This window comes from Dendrobates tinctorius, unplaced genomic scaffold (genome assembly GCF_039654945.1).
Source record: "Dendrobates tinctorius isolate UK_male_01 unplaced genomic scaffold, ASM3965494v1 ptg000029l, whole genome shotgun sequence".
Lineage (NCBI taxonomy): Eukaryota > Metazoa > Chordata > Amphibia > Anura > Dendrobatidae > Dendrobates > Dendrobates tinctorius.
Genome location: NW_027361697.1, coordinates 30,860,185 through 30,879,669, shown reverse-complemented (window position 1 = coordinate 30,879,669; position 19,485 = coordinate 30,860,185). Strand labels below are relative to the sequence as shown.

Genomic DNA, 19,485 nt, shown 5'->3' with positions numbered 1-19,485 from the left:
TTGGGGCTTAAGGGGTTAACAACAATTAGGAGATACTGGGAATTATGGTTACCAGTCATCATCAGACTGTAGCCCACACATGAACCACAGTGCTGATGAGACAGACAGTATCACAGCTAAATATTTACATACAAGTAACTTATAAGTGACGTGTTCTATAATTGGAGTAGCTATCTTTCTTTTCTTTTTCATCTTGTCCAGATGCCATGATAACTTTTCCCGTAGCTCATCCATGCAGATTTCCTTCTTCTCGGGTGTTCTGCGTCACATTCCAACACGATGCCCTTAAAAACAACAGCGTCGTTATAATGCTCCTAAATAAAAATATCCGCCCTACGCTGCTTCCCTGAATAAATAATTGACTCTCACACAATCGTATACAAAAATCTTCCAATTTTTAGCTAAAAAAACCTGTATTTTCTATTCGTATTGCTGTCCTTTCGCCATGAGTATATCCATATTTTAAACCTGTTGGCAATCAACATGGCATTTACTTTATTTTTCACGCATCAGCGGACAATAAAATTTAACAGACCGTACATAGTTTCATTTGGATATGGTTATTTGCATATAATTAATATTTGTGGATGTATGAGTCAATGAGAAAGAAAAGGCACGAATATTCAACGTAAAGACGTGTCGCTCTTACAGGAGTGCAAAGGTATTTTCTGTAAGCACAGATTATCTTTTCAGTAGGGGTTGTCTAGAAGTCCACAGGGAGTTTCCCTCACCCCACAGACAGGATGAAGATACAGAAAGGGGAGTGTGCGGCAGGAATTCATGCTGCCTAGGGGAGTATATATCTGCCTTCTACTAAGCAGCTGTCAGTCCATGGCCAGGAGCTGCTCACTGCTCTACTCTGAGACACCAGGTGAGTGACTCAAAGACAAAACTGTTCTAGTTTGCGGTTACTTTTTCAATTCTGCTTTTTTTGACCACTTTATACCTTTGGTAACAAGTTCTTCATACTTCTTGTGTCTCATTCTTATCCAGTGTAGCTTCTGAACAGCCAACGTTATACGCATGTATTATTATTACTGTTATTTATTATGTCACTATTCTATACGTGTAGAATGCGGGCGTAGAGTTGGATAGTTTCTAAACAAAGAATGTATTGTCCTCTGGTCTCATTCGGGCACATACGTCATACGTCCAATTTTAAGGGACGCCACTTTGTATCAGCGGCTGTAGTGTTTGTGTGTGTGACTTTACTGTTATTACCTTCTGTTTACCAAACATACACACTGCTCCAACAAAATAAAGAGAACACTAAAACTTGGATCAGCCTGGAATATGATTTTTCAATTTGATTTTTGAGTATCATTCCAAATCCAGACGCCATGGGATATTCATTTTGATTTACATTGATCATTTTTTAAGTTTAATTGTTCTCAACACATTCCACTATGCAATGAATAAAGATTTGCAGCTGGAATATTTCATTCCGTGCAAGCTAGGATGTGGTATTTTAGTATTCCCTTTATTTTTTATGAGCAGTATATATATAGTGGGCAAAGTGCAGCTTTTTCCAAATATTTTAGATACAGGGCTAAGTCTGTATTAGAAATCTTTGAAGAGGAATGACCTATCTATGGCGCTGCGTGCACACTTCATTAAAGAAAAAAACTGAAGACGGATGCATTGATTGAATAGCAGTTCCATAACATTTTTTTTTATTATCGTATTTGCCATCAATTTCTGATCATCTATAAGGCTCCTGGGGAAAAGAGAGCCATCTCGGACTCTTGGAAGCGTTGGCTAACTTGCCCTGGCTCTGATGACACCTCTCGTAATGCAGGTTTCTTGTGCTCGATGCTGGGGTGCATCATCATTAGAGAAAGCTGTGACCCCAAAACGTACATTCAGGGGATGAGAATAGGGGCTGTGGAAGCTTCATTAAGGGTGCAGCACCTGAAAAAGGGAATAGTTATGGAAATGGCTTTCAATGGCGCATCAGTTCATGTACCACCAAGATAGACACCTACGAAGAGGGCGAATAATTGTTTTCTGATCATTGCTGTTTTACAAACATCTGTACCTGACACACACTGTAGATGATGCCATTATATATGATTTTGGAATTCTTGAGCTGTGAAGAGAATCTGTCACCAGATTTTTGCTACATAATCTGACATCTTCATAATGTAGGGACGGAGACCCTGATTCCGGTGATGTGTCACGTACCGGACGGTTTGCTATAGTTTTAATAAAATCCTTGTTCTATTAGCAGGAGATTATCTATCACTAAAGGAGAAATAACCACGCCTTCACTATTGATTGCAATTGTCTGCCTATGCACAGTGTACACAGAATGTTGTCAATTAGTGGTGTGGGTGGAATTATGCAGAGCTCAGTATTCACTTTTTTTTCTGCTTCAGTTCTCTGAATACTTAGCTCTGTATAATTCTACCCATGCCACTGATTGGCAGCATTCTGCGTACACTGTGCATAGGCAAAAAATTACAATTAGTAGTGGGGGTATGGTTGGACTACCTGACAGAAGGTTTATTAGTCCACTAGTGATAATCTCCTACTGATAAAACAAGGATTTTATAAAGACTACAGCAAGCAGCTCAGTAAACGACACATCGCTGGAATCAGGGTCTCTGTCTCTACATTATGCTGCTCTCAGATGAGGTAGCAAAAACTTGCTAGCAGTTTCCCTTTAAAAAAAAAGAGCAGGCATCATCAGGGTCAGTTATTGGGATGCTGAGACTGATAACAGAGAACACCAGCTTGTACCTTTGTGATAAGTCTGTAGCTTTTTGGCAGCAATAAATCCTACTCTAAACATAACAAAAATGTCAGAAAAATTGTAAAATAATCACAGAAAATGTAACAGATGAATTCTAAACCTGAAGATCTCCTTGGTGCCTAAACCTCGGATATGTCTCAGATTCTGAATGTTTTGGGTTATTTATCATTTTGGACAGTTATACAAAATCCCCTTATGTCCCTGCTTTTATAGAATGCGGAATTTCCCACCACTGAGTCATGTGACCCTCTCTAGTTTCTCTTTCGGAGTGTGACTGTGATTTCAAACCCCCTTGTGTTTTCCTGAATGGCAGCTCAGATTCCAGGCGGCAGAAGGGCAAATTCATCCCAACCGGAAGGTTTTATTGAACCTAATTGAAAGTCACATTTATAAGGGCATTTATTATGATTATTCTTATTATTATTGTGATCACTAGAATTATTGTCTAGCTCACACAGGGACAGATGACAATGCCTTAAGCATTTCGGACTGACACTAATGATTTCGCTATCCCGGGCGTTCTAATCTGATTAATGCACTTTAATACATCGTTTTTCAGCATTTATTGTGGTGATTTTGCAGTCAAAAATATTTGACTTTAAAAATTATTACTTTAAAGTGGTGTGCAAGATAAATGAAGAGCTGCCAATACTGTTACAAATATGAAATATATGCTCACTCTCCGGATAAAGGATCCAGGACTTTTTCTTTTTTTTTTGCAATATGCTAAGGACTATCAGGCAGGCATCCGCCTGTTGTGCCCAGCGCAGATCTCTGCCAACACAGAGCAGTCACAGACCGCTCCTGCCAGCATTTCGCCAGAGCAGCGACTTCTCTTCCTCTGTGCTATGTTGATTGGGCATGACTGCCAGCATCATGCTGATTGACAGCCAGCTCCCCACTGCCTAACTGCGTGAAGCTGCCTGTCAATCAGCATGATGTCAGCAGTGACGCCCCATCGACAGAGCAGCCCCGATGAAGAAGAGTTGCACTGATGACATGGAGCAGCTATATCCTTGGCAGGATCGGCCAGTGTCGGCGCCGGGCACAGCAGGCTGGTAGCTGCCTCTGGTAGCAAATATCTGCCAGATAGCTTTTAAAAGGGCTGCCTGGTCAAAACCGATAAATCTGCAGTCACTTTGTGAGCCTGCAGACTTATAAATCCCCCAGCACACAGTGTGTGTACTTGTACGAGACCGTGCCCTGACCAGTGACGCGGACGGCCAGAGGTTGTGGCTGACTAGAGGGCGTGGCCTCACATCATACAAGTGTATGGAGATTGAGGTCACGCCTACTGCCCGGGGGTATGTATAACTCATGCATACCCTCCGGTCCTGGGTCTGGAGGGACTCATAAGTGTGCAGGTTCACAAAGTGACGGCGCTGTGCGCTGCGGGGATTCACCCATTTCAGACCGGGGAGCGGAGGATACGTATGAGTTATACGTTCACCAATTCGGACAGTCCAATGTAAATTTTTTCAAAATATTGGTACATATAGGGCAGCATGGTGGTTCAGTGGTTAGCACTGCAGCCTTGCAGCACTGGAGTCCTGGGTTTGAATCCCACCAAGGACAACATCTGCAAGGAGTTTGTATGTTCTCCCCATGTTTGTGTGTGTTTCCTCCGGTTTCCTCCCACATTCCAAAGACATACTGATAGGGAATTTAGATTGTGAGCCCCATCGGGGACAGTGATGATAATGTGTGCAAACTGTAAAGTGCTGCGGAATATGTTAGCGCTATATAAAAATAAAGATTATTATTACATACTCCATACACTTGTACTTGTACGAGGCCGCGCCCCGACCAGTGATGTGAACAGCCAGAGGTTGTGGCTGACTAGAGGGCGTGGCCTCACATCATACAAGTGTATGGAGCGCGAGGCCACGCCCACTGCCCAGGGGTAAGTATAACTCATACATACCCTCCGGTCCTGGATCATAGAATCATAGAATCGTAGAGTTGGAAGGGACCTCCTGGGCCATCTGGTCCAACCCCCTGCTCAAAGCAGGATTCGCTAAATCATCCCAGTTAGATGTCTGTCCAGCCTTTGTTTGAAGACTTCCATTGAATGAGAACTCACCACTTCTCGTGGCAGCCTGTTCCACTCATTGATCACTCTAACTGTCAAAAAGTTTTTTCTAATATCTAATCTGTGTCTCCTCCCATTCAGCTTCATCCCATTGCTTCTAGTCTTTCCTTGTGCAAATGAGAATAAAGTTGATCCTTCTACAATGTGACAGCCCTTTAGATATTTGTAGACAGCTATTAAGTCTCCTCTCAGTCTTCTCTTTTGCAAACTAAACATTCCCAAATCCTGCAACCTTTCCTCATAAGACAGGGTTTGCAGACCGGTCACCATTCTGGTCACTCTTTTCTGAACTTGCTCCAGTTTGTTGATGTCTTTTTTAAAATGTGGTGCCCAAAATTGGACACAATATTCCAGATGAGGTCTGACCAAAGAGGAGTAGAGGGAAATAATTACTTCACGTGGATCTGGAGGATCCATAAGTCTGCAGTCACAGAGAGTGACAGAGAGTGAGTGCAGAATTATCAGTTTTGACCGCACAACATCTTTAAGCACATAGTATAAAATTCATGGATAACCATTTTAAGTTGAAGGGTGAATATATATTATTTCATAATTTTAGCAGTAGTGGTGCCTGTAGGGAGCTTTTATTAAAAAAAAAAAAAAAGGCATATTCTAGAGTGTTGTTCCTGTGGCAGAGGATGGTTCTTTTCACCTGCACGATATATCGGAATACGGAGGGTCTATAGGTCGGTAATGCTGATGTGCAGCCGCTCAGGCTGCCGCCATGAGGGATCTGTGCCATCGACACATTTGCAATGACACCTTCAGCTAGAGTAATCCATGGATGCTGACTGAGGAGTCTCCAGTTTGATACTTCTTTTCTGTATCAAAGATGATTGTCATGATGATCAAGTTTCCATTTACCGTGTTTGGCAGAACGTCTGCGGACGTGTGACAACAAGACATAATTCATGCTATAAAGACCTGAGAAATCAAATTATCGTTATTTCTATTTCGTCATAAAACCTTTAGAACAAGCGGAATCAGGATGTAAAATATCCTCAGGGGTAGAAAATACCTGCGTACTAGAATAATAGAGAAGGCGCGGTATTACACATGTACTCTCGCCTGCAGCTATTTCACATGTACGGATTTAACACCGGTATTAGGCAACAGCAGATCTGATTTACCGGGGAACATTAAACAAAACTTCAGACCAAATAATGAAAGTGAAGCAGAGGGTCAATCAATGAAGCAGGAGGGCACATGGCAAGTTAGGGTCCTTAGGGTCAGGCTAGACAATTGACTAAATCCATTATTCTTGGTTATTGGCTCATGTTATATCTCAGCATTTAGTTGGCTAACAAGAAAAGTACCGGACTCTTTTAGTAGCTGCTCACATTATTTATGTGCTAAAAATATTCATTGTTGGCAGAGAAGCCTCCTGGTTTTTTTTTTGTTTAAGTTTACGGTGCAATTGTACTTCTTTTTTTTTTTCAAGATGCTTAAAGACAAATAAAAAATATCTCATAATTTAGTTACTGTGTAAATAAAAAAAAATGCATCTCTCAGATCCATCAAAGCTTTCTGCTCATTCTTAGGCTGGAGTCACACACAACGATTAAAAAATCGGTCTGATTTTTACATTATGAAATCGCACAAAGGTTTCTTGTCCAGGGATCCGTCTGTCATCCGAATTTCCGGCGATGAACCGATTTTATTCGCATCTAAGCATCAAATTGACATCCAATGCCAATGCCTGATGCTCTTTCCGGTTGACCTGGAGAAGTGTTGCGATTTTATCGCAGGTCACACTTGTGGTCCGTTTGTACTCCGATTTTTAATCGCACCCATAGACTTGCATTGTTGAGCCCGATCCGAAAATCGGTGACAATCTCAGCATGCTGCGATTGTCTCGGTCCGAGGAAACGTCCCGAAAAAAAATCGGATGATGGGAGCTGCCCAATAGAATAACATTGGGACGAATGCAATGCGATTTTTTTTATCGCATTCGTCCGATTTTTTTCGCTAGTGTGACTCCGGCCTTACAGTCATGGTCTCATTATATCTTCTAACATTATTATGGAGGGATTAATTCTGCCTTATTACCAGATCCTTTCCACTTGTGTAATTTCCTAATGGGGATGTCGAAAACCGTGAAAGCTGAAAAACAAATTACTAAAATGTTGCGTAACTCTCCATGATACAACCATTAAGCCTTTTTTACATGAAACCGGAAAACCCCATTATATTGTTCCTTAGCTAACCAACCAATATGTGACGTAAAGTTGTGAAACTGTTGGCTAATTACAGGTCACTTCAGGGACAACAACTGGCCTTAAATACAGGAGGCTGGAAGGACGGAGACCGCAACAATGAAGACAGTCGGGTTACTTGTTCTCATTTCTATACTTCATGTGATCCATTCATCAAGAGACACATTAGTAAAGCTTACCAACAATGGATACGAAGACATTATCATTGCAATAAACCCAAAGATTCCTGAAAATAAAATGATCATCGAGAATATAAAGGTACATTTTTCACAATGTTCACTAGTTTTACAATATACTTGTGTCTATGTATAGCCTATATTATTATTATTATTATTATTCTATATTATTATTATTATTATTCTATATTATTACCAGACATGTGAAAATGGTTTATCATAGGAAACATTTAATTTGCATGTGATTTATTTATTTATTTTTCTAGAAAATGGTAAAGGAGGCTTCTTCCTACATGCTGCAAGCTACAGAAAACAGAGTCTTTATTAGAAGTGCAAAAATTCTTCTTCCCAATACCTGGGCCAGTAACAGCACATATGGCAGGCCGAAAACAGAGTCTTATGACAAGGTAATTCATATGCAACATGTTATCTGGAAATCTGATAATGGAATTCTGCAAGACTGGCAATACCACCTCAATATGTAATGTATGGGAAACCTGCTCCATGTCATGTTACTCTTATGCAGCCTTTGATATTTATTGATGTACTATTCTTATAGCATCTTAAAGAAGCCCTCCTCCCATCAAGGTTTTTATCCTCTTAATATATTGCAATCGTATTATATAGGATTGTGTACTTGCAATTGTTAATTTTGCCTTTCTACCCAGCTAATTCTTCTCTTTTCTGTGCTCTATGTAAAAACAGGAAGTCTTTTTTTTCCATTCATCAGTCATCCTCCTCTTCAACTTCTGACCCATCTTCTCCGCTGCCAGGGTCTTTTGCAGCCATGTAGAATTGTAGTTCTAATGATGACTCATGCAGAGTCATCATTAGAAGAGAGGCTTCCTGCTTCTACATAGAGCTTAGGATTCAGCTAGTCTGTTTTTAATCACGTGATGTCATAGACCTAATGGAAAAGGGAAGAATTAACTGGATAGAGGGACAAAAAGAGCAATAGTAAGTACACAGTGCTATATAATATGATGACTGCAATATATTAAAATGATACAAATTTTGATGTGAGGAGTGCTTCTTAAATGCAGAACATATAATGCATTCATTCCTCAATATAGATAATATTCTTCATTTTAGCACATGTGCAAGCCTAATACTGGCCATACCATACAGTTTAGATCAAAGTTGGCTAAATTCTCACATTTCAGTGGAACTGGTCAACCATCTGATGCACATGAAGACCTCCCGGCTCTCACCCAAGAGATGTCAGGGAAAAGAAGGATCAGGTAGTTGGAATTACAATGTCCGATCCTGAGGTAGGTTTCTGCCAGAGACTTTTGACAGCGGCTTTCTCTTCTCTCTCCACTGAAATACATGAATGCTTGGCTGAGGTAAGCGCCCATGTGTATGGAGAAGTTGTGAGAGTTAGCTGGTGGCTGAACATAATTTCATCTATGTTACCTAATGTGTATGGCCAGCATGAAGAAATTGTCTAGTGTAACCAAGACATCATCCCTCCGCAGAATTGGTGATAACTTGCTGATAGGTGGATGTCCTAACATTGGGACACTCACTGATTAGCAGAATGAGGAACTTTTATTCCCTATAGGGAACATTTATCCCACTTGCAAAATGGCGAGGCGGGTCAGATGCCTGACCACTGAGATCCTTCTATATGGGGCTGCCAGAAAAAGCCAAGTGCAGCCCAAAATGGAATGAATGGAGTGGCAATCAAGCATGGGCACTGCCGCTCATTTCTTACCTTGATAAAAAGTGCCCTGTTCTACTAATCAGTGTGGATCTGTAACATCCGTGCCAGAATTCACTTCGGCTGCCCCTAAACCTGGCACTAGGCATCGTGGCGCGGCACTGGCAGTTCTAAGCAATGCAAGCAATTATCTATTAAGTCCTAGTACTGCTGGAGCTTGTGTCCAAGTAGTCAGTTTTTCCTGTTTTTCTTCTGGGGCCGTAGTAGTTAATAGTAATTAGACTCTGCCTTTGATTTTGGCATTCTGGTTTGGAACGGCATCCTGAATATTCTTTGCCAGCCAGTTTCTTTGGCAAGCTATCTCATATTGCTCCGTGTGACGGGATCTTAATGTTCGGACCTGCACCAATTAACAAGTTATCATTCATCCTGGTGTTATCAATCCCTTTGAAATAGCTGTCTGCTCGTTTATCTTAGGGTGCATTCACATTGCACTGAGGCACCCGTTCAGTGGCCTCACCGGGGCTTACGTCCAAACCCCTCGCAAAATGGGATTTTGATGTATGCGCCGACGGCGCTGTAGAATGATCCCATAGACGTGTACGCCTATTGGAGGTGGATACCCAGACGTAGTGGACAGCATCTGAATGTCAGCCTCCAGTAGGCGTATACGACCAAAAATTATGCACGGCAGAGCGCACGATTCCTTTGCCGGTACCATTACAGTCTATATAGCACCACCTCCACATCCCATTTTATGAGGGTTCGGACGTATGTCCAATCAGTGCCACAAAGTGTGTAACTAAACACATGTGCAAGCACCCTTAGATCTCCCACTCACACAGCATGTAAGTATGCACAGTACCTGATCTGAAGAAGAGGGAACTAATTTTGCCATACACAGCCTGGTAAGAGAAAACATTTTCCAATAACTTACTAGATAATTTTGAATTCATAGAGGGACCATGAAATCAGGGCCATGATCTATTAGCCATCAGGAGCTCAAAGAACGGCTTTCATTCTGGAGATAAATCTATATGTTATTCAAAGATCCCAATTTTGTCTTTGTGAGTGATGTAATGCTTCTTTTCACCTCTAGTGGCGTTGTAGCAAAATGGAAAACTATCCGATAAATTCCTCCAGATTAAGGAAGGAGAGATACTGTTACAGCGGTCGACCCATTGAATACAAATTAGTACTTCAACCTTTAAAAGTCATCTAAAAAGAAGTTCTCATCATTCCCGCATCTCACATTTCTGAATAAATGTACAGCCATACTTCATAACAATGAATATTGGTGCACATGACTGAAAACATATTTCTTGTACTTTGAGGCCATCCAGTATTTGCACATGTACTTACATTAAGGGATTGTCTCAGCCACATGCATACTGTTATCAGATTTCCTTCATGACATTTAATTTTTCCGCACTTTAACTCTTACTATACTATTCAAAGGTTGCAGCATTGGTAAATACATAAACTCATAAAAACTAAGTTTTCTTCCCACACAGCTATGTCATACACCATAAAATACAAATAGCCAAATATTGGGCGATTAAACTTCATGGTCGCAAAGATACTGAAATTACGTTTTCCTTTTAATTTCTCTTTATGCACATAATAATTAAACCATACTTACCAGCTCTCCTGGAATGGCTCAGTCTTGGAAAAAGGCAAAATCTCCGGGACACCAGGATGACTTGGTGAATCATATGTGCAGAGAATCCGGAACTGGCAGCCCTTTAGACGCAGCGCATGTCTCCTGCGTTGAAGTGCTGCCGTCTATTGTACGCAGGTGAATCCACATATGTGTTCATTGATCCGTGCGGATTCACCGTGACCAATACATTCTATGGTTGACATTTCTCTTTTTAACAAGCCACGGTCTGTGCCGCATGTAAGTCTATGCAGGTGAGCCATGGGCGTCTCTGGAGGCATAGTTGACATGGGATTTCATAAAATCCCATTCTCTATGCTGTAACATGTGGAGTTTATGGGCTGCACAAGTGCGCAGCGTCCAACCCGCAGCATTTACTGATCGTGTGCACATACCCTAAGAGCACTGGCAAAACCTTCCAGAAGGCAGAAGTTCCAAGAGGTTTCCTGTCATCAGGGTCAAGAAATGAGTCAAAAAGGCGCGTGGAAGGCATGTATAGTTGTATGGCATAAAAAAGGGGCATGTTATTGTAAAACATTTTTACAGTATCCCAAATATCTTTTATAACAGCTACAGGTATGACTTAAAGGGGGTGTTTGGTGAAAACAAGTTATCACCTAACCATAGGGTAGGTGAAAACTTATTGATCGGTGACCTGCACTGATCGTCTTAGAATGGAGCAGCGGTGCACATACTCTACTGCCGCGCCATTTATAACCTATGGGTCTATTGAGGGTTGTACTTGCCTTTATCTGGCACCCCATAGAGAATGAATGTAGTGGCGGTTGAGCATCCAACCTGCAACTTCATTTTGTAACGGAGATAAAAGAGGACTTTTGGGAATAAAAATTTCCTGTTTTGACGATCATTGGTGGAGGTCTGACCACTGGGACCCACAATCAGTAAGTCTCCTGTGAATAGGTGAGAACTTGCTTTATCAACCACTTTAAGGGGGAAATACAGTCTGTGTGCACAGACGTTCATAGATTTCCACAAGGCTATTGCTGTATTTAAGAAATAACTTATTACATCAATGTAATTTATGGCATATCTCTGAGAAATTACAGATTACTTTGGGGTGGATTTCTTCAAACTCAAAAAACAAATTTATCTAAAAAGACAATTTACTTTGTTGAAACTTTGTTTATAATATTCAAAGGTATTTATCATCACTTGGCTTGTGAAAGTAAAACTTGCTAATGGTCTTAAAGGGGGTCTATCAGCACAAAATGACTTCTGATGCTGAAATTTATGGTGACGACTCAGGAGAGGTTTTCTTCTGATGACTCATCCATGAAGGCCATATTTGTGCAGGTGTCTCTTAACAGTAGAACAATGTACCACAACTCCAGAGTATGCTAAATCTTTGTGAAGGTCTTTTGCAATTAAACGAGGGTTCTGATTTGTCTCTCTAGCAATCCTATGAGCAGCTCTCACTGAAAATTTGCTTGGTGTCCAGACCTTATCTTGACCTCCACTGTTCCTGTCAACTGCCATTTCTTACTTACATTTCAAACTGGGGAAAGGGCAACTTGAAAATGCTTTGCTATCTTGTTAGAGCCTTCTCTTGCTTTGTGGGCCTCCGCAGTTTTTATTTTCAGAGTGCTAGGCAACTGCTTACAAAATCCAATGGCTGCTGTTTTTTTTGCCACAAAGTTAGAGAAGTCCGGATTTTTAGAAAGCTGGTACTGTAAATTTGCATGACCTGACCTTTCCTAATGATGATAGTGAACAAGCCATAACCCTAACAGGCTAATTAAGGTCTGAAGCCTTGGCCAAAGTTATCTGAGCAGCCAAATCTCCAAGGGTGCCCAAACATTTGCATTGGCCCATTTTCCTTTTTGTAATTTTTAAAATGTAAAAAATGACAATATAGGTCCATATATATTTGGACAGAGACAACATTTTTCTAATTTTGGTTCTAGACATTACCACAATGAATTTTAAACAAAACAATTCAGATGCAGTTGAAGTTCAGACTTTCAGCTTTCATTTGAGGGTATCCAAATTAAAATTGGATGAAGAGTTTAGGAGTTTCAGCTCCTTAACATGTGCCACCCTGTTTTTAAAGGGACCAAAAGTAATTGGACAGATTAAATAATTGTAAATAAAATGTTCATTTCTAGTACTTGGTTGAAAACCCTTTGTTGGCAATGACTGCCTGAAGTTTTGAACTCATGGACATCACCAGACGCTGTGTTTACTCCTTTTTGAGGCTCTGCCAGGCCTTCACTGCGGTGGTTTTCAGCTGCTGTTTGTTTGTGGGCCTTTCTGTCTGAAGTTTAGTCTTTAACAAGTGAAATGCATGCTCAATTGGGTTGAGATCAGGTGACTGACTTGGCCATTCAAGAATATTCCACTTCTTTGCTTTAATAAACTCCTGGGTTGCTTTGGCTTTATGTTTTGGGTCATTGTCCTTCTGTAGTATGAAACGATGACCAATCAGTTTGGCTGCATTTGGCTGGATCTGAGCACACAGTATGGCTCTGAAACACCTCAGAATTCATTCGGCTGCTTCTGTCCTGTGTCACATCATCAATAAACACTAGTGACCCAGTGCCACTGGCAGCCATGCATGCCCAAGCCATCACACTGCCTCCGCCGTGTTTTACAGATGATGTGGTATGCTTTGGATCATGAGCTGTACTACGCCTTCGCCATACTTTTCTCTTTCCATCATTCTGGTAGAGGTTGATCTTGGTTTCATCTGTCCAAAGAATGTTCTTCCAGAACTGTGCTGGCTTTTTTAGCAAAATCCAGTCTAGCCTTTTTATTCTTGATGCTTATGAGTGGCTTGCACCGTGCAGTGAACCCTCTGTATTTAATTTCATGCAGTCTTCTCTTCATGGTAGATTTGGATATTGATACGCCTACCTCCTGGAGAATGTTGTTCACTTGGTTGGCTGTTGTGAAGGGGTTTCTCTTCACCATGGAGATTATTCTGCGATCATCCACCACTGTTGTCTTCCGTGGGTGCCCAGGTCTTTTTGCATTGATGAGTTCACCAGTGCTTTCTTTCTTTCTCAGGATGTACCAAACTGTAGATTTTGCCACTCCTAATGTTGTAGCAATTTTGATTTAGGTGTACGCCATTTTTTGCGTGTGCGCTAAGCATTCATAGCTAGCGCACACACAGTATGCTTTGCCCAACTGCGGGCAAAGCCGAAAAGCCGGACTGTGCATGCGCTGGTTAACTAAGCTCCGGAACACAGCAAAATACTTCCGGGGCTTAGTTAACCGGCGCATGCGCAGTCCGGCTTTTCGGCTTTGCCCGCAGTTGGGCAAAGCATACTGCGCGTGCGCTAGCTATGAATGCTTAGCGCACGCGCACAAAGTGGCGTACACCTACTCCAATTCAGCAATAACCTGCGGACGGCGGGCAAGGATGGGGAGGCGGCACACATCGGGAACACCGCCCATCGGACCGGACCGACCTCATTTTCATCTCCCGCCAAAGGGTAGGTGACAGATTCCCTCTAAGGATGGCTTGTTCACCTGCATGGAAAGCTCCTTTGACCGCATGTTTCCGTCACAGCAAAACCTTTCAAATGCAAGCACCACACCTCAAATCAACTCCAGGCCTTTTATCTGCTTAATTGAGAATGACATAACGAAGGGATTGCCCACACCTGTCCATGAAATAGCCTTGGAGTCAATTGTCCAATTACTTTTGGTCCCTTTAAAAACAGGGTGGCACATGTTAAGGAGCTGAAACTCCTAAACCCTTCATCCAATTTTAATGTGGATACCCTCAAATGAAAGCTGCAAGTCTGAACTTCAACTGCATCTGAATTGTTTTGTTTAAAATTCATTGTGGTAATGTCTAGAACCAAAATTAGAAAAATGTTGTCTCTGTCCAAATATATATGGACCTAACTGTATATATTTTGCCTAAAATACAGAGGAAATGTGTAATTTTTAACTTTAGGCCTTTTCAAGATCATTTCATCTTCAACTTACTTAACTGTTCACAATAACAATAATTTTGACCATGGGTGCCCCAACTTTTACATGCCACTGTATAACTCTGATATGCACTGATTTTATTCTTCCTGTTTTACATTCTCCTTGCTCTCTTTTTCCTACAGGCTGATATCATCATTGCTGATCCTTTCATTTCTGGAGATTTTCCTTACACCTTACAATATGGTGGTTGTGGAGAGAGAGGAAAATACATACATCTTACACCAAACTTTATCTTGAATGACAAATTACTGCCGATATATGGACCCAGAGGTAAAGAAAACTAAGTATATTATTAAATAATAATTTTTGAGTGTCCTACGATAGACGGAAATTTTAGATAACAAACTACCTATATATGCTTTCAGGACTCAGATTTTTCAGAATTGTCAATCACTATGCGCTGGTAGGGGTAGCACTAGAGATTAGCAAATTTATACAAAATGAATTGATTTCTCCTTGGATTTTACCAAAATTTGTGTTCTCCAGAATACGTGTTTTTTGCTATTTGCGTTATGAAAACTCGACAATATGGCTGCCAGTTGTGGTTGCTATTTTGATGAACTGTAGAGGGTTGGCAAAAGATTAAAAAAAATAAATAGCCTCCTCACCACTCAGCAGCTCCACTACCCCAACAGCCCACACACCATGCCTCTTCTTTCCGCCTTTCCCTGTTGTATCCATCATATTCAGACTTCTTCACTCTGGGTCGAGGCTTCAAGATTGAGCAAGCCTCTGGTGGCCCTTGGCGAACATCTTGACGCCACAATGTGCGCTGAGATGGCACAGCACGTACTGACATTAAAGACCTTCTTTGTGCCAGAAGACCCAGCATAGAGAAAAGCAGGCCGAAGAGGATGTGCAAGATGGGGAAAGGCAAAAAGAAGAGACAAGTTGTGCTGCATTGGCGGTGGGTAAAGTGAGCAGCAAAGGGAATATTTTCTTAAATACTATGCTTGTTATGATTAGGGGTTTATAAAGATCCCAGACCATGATTGGGAACAGGCAATTTGCAATGTCAATGTAAATAGAATTACATGATTTTCCAAATGAAAAACCTTGGCAAATTCAATGGTCTTTAGGTAGCATCTCTTCTTACATCTCTTACCTAGTTTTCTACATAAAAACCTTATATATTTTAATTGCAGCTAGTAGTCTGTAAATCCTCTGTGGTCCACATACATGTACCGTCTTTAGTGTGGATCTTGTGTATAATGTATATGTGTAGACTATATGTGCGAGGAGCCAGTCTGAAGTAGATCTGTCATAATTGGCTTAAAAAAAGGCCTCTTGGAGTAACTGTGTGGGAGTATCGCGTAGTCATGCCGTGAGAAGTCATCCAAACGTACTCTTCTGCTTTTATCATTCTCGCTCCTCTGTTATCTGTCATTAGCAGAAGTCGAGCTACATGCACGATAGTTAGGAAAACAACAGGATAGGGAAGTTAAACTGTAACGTATGATCAAAATGTCTCATAAGCAGGTAAAAATAGGTAAAAGATTTACTACTGAATTTTATGGGTTAACGGACTGAGAATTAACTAGTAATTCACAAGAATGGCACTGTGCACCAGATTATAAACTTCATTACACTTTTTTTTAATAAACACAACCAGGATCCCAGTGATAGAACAACCTGGCCTTTGTTGTAGAAAATTATCTGTACGAGCACAAATTAAGTAATTAATTTAAGACAGGGGCACTGTTTATAGGAAGAGTGTTGGATTCCCACCGGGAGGCACGATAAGTAACAAGGAAAATGCCGGCACACCCTTCCAATATAATCAAAACCCTTTATTCAAAATTTCTATTTAAAAAAAATTGGAACCACGTAGCAGCTCAAAACCTGACATGTTTCATCCTATCATTAAGGGCTGCTAATGTGGTTCCACTTTTTTTAATGGATAATTGAATAAACGTTTTTGATTTTATTGGATGAACGTGTCATTATTTTCCTTTTGGCTTTCCTTGGAGCAATATTTCTCAGAAATGTGTCTTAAAATAAAGCTGATCAGAAAGTTTCTTTCTACTGGTGTATCAGCAATCTATGAGGAGCCTGGCAGTAAGTGCTGAACTTCCCTACAGCACCCCCACAGGGGAAATAAAGTATTACACCGTGCCTAATTAAAGTGAAAGGGTTTTTGTACAGTGCAAAACAGGACCAGTCCTCCTAGGTCCTATTTGGAACCGCTCTGCCTTGTGGCCAAAAATGAGGATCCTGAGCAGATGACGTTTCTGTTAACTTAGAATTCCAAAATGGGGTGTATAAAATGGGTTTTCCAAAAGTCGCAACCCTTTTATAAAACGTCAGTTCATTAGTCGTCATCTCCTCTTGATCATCAGTGGATGAGTAAGGCTACCAAAGTAAGAGCTCCTTTTTCTTATGTATAGACCGGTGTCGGTTCCCTAATATTTGTGCTTTATTTACACAGGTAGAGTATTCGTCCATGAATGGGCTCATCTCAGATGGGGCGTCTTTGATGAGTACAATGAAGACATTCCTTTCTACATCAGTAAACAGGGCAACGTTGAAGCAACAAGGTGATTAAAAACAATTTTCTGCAAAATATACTATATGGGGATGGCTTTTGAAATTATAAATACAGAAACATATGTGGGGGGACAGCATAGATTCATGAGACTTTAGTAGGTGGACAGTAAACTGTCTCAGTTTTACATATAATATTCTATGTCATGAGAACATCTAAGTAGTGATGAGCGAGTATACTTGTTGCTCGGGTTTTCCCGAGCATGCTCGGGTGTCCTCGGAGGATTTTGGCGTGCTTGGAGATTTAGTTTCTGTTGATGCTGCTGCTTGATTGACAGCTGCTAGACAGCCTGAATACATTTGGTAATTTCCTAACAAACAGGCAATCCGCACATGTATTCAGGCTGTCCAGCAGCCGCAAATCATGCAGCTGCGTCGACACAAACTAAATCTCCGAGCACGCCAAAATACTCGGAGGACACCTGAGCATGCTCGGGAAAACCCGAGCAACGAGTATACTCGCTCATCACTACATCTAAGCCCTAACAACCTTTTAATTAAACAAAAAGGAAGATATGGCATTGTCCCAAAATTAAATATGTAGAAATGTGTACTGACACCAGTGTAAATAGAGCGCCAGTAATCCAAGTAGTAATTTACCAAGAAGGTGGGTTTTATGTTCAGAAATCTTGGAGCATTTAATATTGGTTTAGGCTCTCAACAGGGGTTTAACTTGTCTAGAAATCAGATATTTTTTTCTGGGTTTCTGATTTAGTTTCTCTCAAGATGATTGTTGATGCAAACGTCACTGATGGTCTACAGTTCATCCAAGGTGAATAGGAAAGAATTTATTGATGATAAGTCCTGCTAATCCCATGTATGGGAAAATCCCCAGTAACTTCCTTATAGCAAACGGAATGAATGATAATCGCAGAGTAACTAGTACATTTCATTCTATGCTTGATACGAGTATATTTTCTAATTATCTACACAAAGAATGCAATATTATTAACTTGCACAACATACACCAACATACTATACAAATACCATTGTATTAGTTCACTTCAATGCAGGGAGACCCACCATATTGATTGATATCTGATTAATGTAACTGAAGAAGGTTTGCACAATATAGAATTACAAATGTAATTGAAGGATCACTGGCCACACTGCTAAACAAGTTAGGGGATGTTAACATCTAATGCACTCACCAAAACCGTGTAGTTTTGGCCTACACTGGGCTGGTATATACTGTATATCCAAAAAAGGGGGCCTGGTTATCTTTTCAAAGTCATCCAGGCCCCTTCACTCACTGCTCTGAACTTGTGAAAGTCAGCCCCTTTTATTCGTGACACTGGTCACATAAAAGTCATCCAGCCCCCTTCACTCACTGCTTCGGTCACATGAAAAGTCGTTTAGCCCCCTTCACTCACTGCTCCAGTCACATGATAATCATACAGCCCCCTTCACTCAGTGTTCCGCTCCTATGAAAGTCATCCAGCCCCCTTCACTCAGTGTTACGGTAACATGAAAGTCATCCAGCCCCCTTCACTCAGTGTTCTGGTCACATGAAAGTCATCCAGCATCCTTCATTCAGCGTTTCGGTCACATGAAAGTCATCCAACCTCCTTCCCTCACTGCTCTGGTCACATGAAAGTCATCCAGCCCCCTTTATTCACTGCTTCGGTCACATGAAAGTGAGCCAGTCAACTTTATTTACTTATGCGGTCACATGAAAGTCTGTCTGCTACCTTCACTCACTGCTCCAGTTACATGAAAGTCAGCCTACATCTTCACTCATTGTTGCGGTCATGTGAAAGTCACCCCTTTATTCATTATTGCAGTATCTAGAAAATCAGCCAGCCCCCTTTATTCACTGCTCTGGTTACACAAAAATCAGCTGTCCCAGTTCATTCACTGCTCCATTCTGGTGGAAGTTGGTTGGTCCACGTCACTTATTACTGCGATTACGTGAATGTCAACAGGCCGTTTCCACTCACGGCTCCGGTCAGGTACCAACATAGGAAACAGAGAGCACAAGGAGCAAGTGGCAACCATCAGATCAGGACGCCTGTGCTAACTGGAAAGTATTGATGAGTTTTATAACTTACTATTTAAGGCTTCCTTCACACGTCCATATAAATCATGTAAGTGAAAAACCGGTACCAGTGTTAGTGTTTTCCTGGTATGGATAAAGAAATTCCAAAGCTTCTCCTATACTTTGCAATGTTAAACACATACAGGACACAGATACCATCCATGTGCTACACGTGTATTTCCATGGACCCATAGACTTATATTGGCTTTTGTCATCCGTGCTGTCAGGAAAAAAAAAACGGCCATGTGCACAGAACCATAAATTATAATGGGCACGTGTGGTGCCCGTGAGAGAAACGGAAACAAGTGCTAGATACACAGACGTTTGAAGGAGGCCGAAAGACCATTTAGCTCTATTTTTTTATTGTTTCAAAAA

The 19,485-nt window shown here is 41.1% G+C and overlaps 1 protein-coding gene across 1 annotated transcript in view; it reads left to right on the top strand.

Moving 5' to 3' along the window:
* The first annotated feature begins 712 nt into the window (after positions 1-712).
* Positions 713-19,485, top strand: part of LOC141085889 (calcium-activated chloride channel regulator 1-like) — a 44,182-nt gene continuing 25,409 nt past the window's right edge. Inside the window, exons 1-5 of the mRNA XM_073571507.1 lie at positions 713-871; positions 7,101-7,321; positions 7,506-7,646; positions 14,651-14,798; positions 16,957-17,065. Of these exons, the coding sequence (XP_073427608.1) occupies positions 7,163-7,321; positions 7,506-7,646; positions 14,651-14,798; positions 16,957-17,065 (557 nt within the window). The 5' untranslated portion in view covers positions 713-871; positions 7,101-7,162. The remainder of the gene's footprint in view (positions 872-7,100; positions 7,322-7,505; positions 7,647-14,650; positions 14,799-16,956; positions 17,066-19,485) is intronic.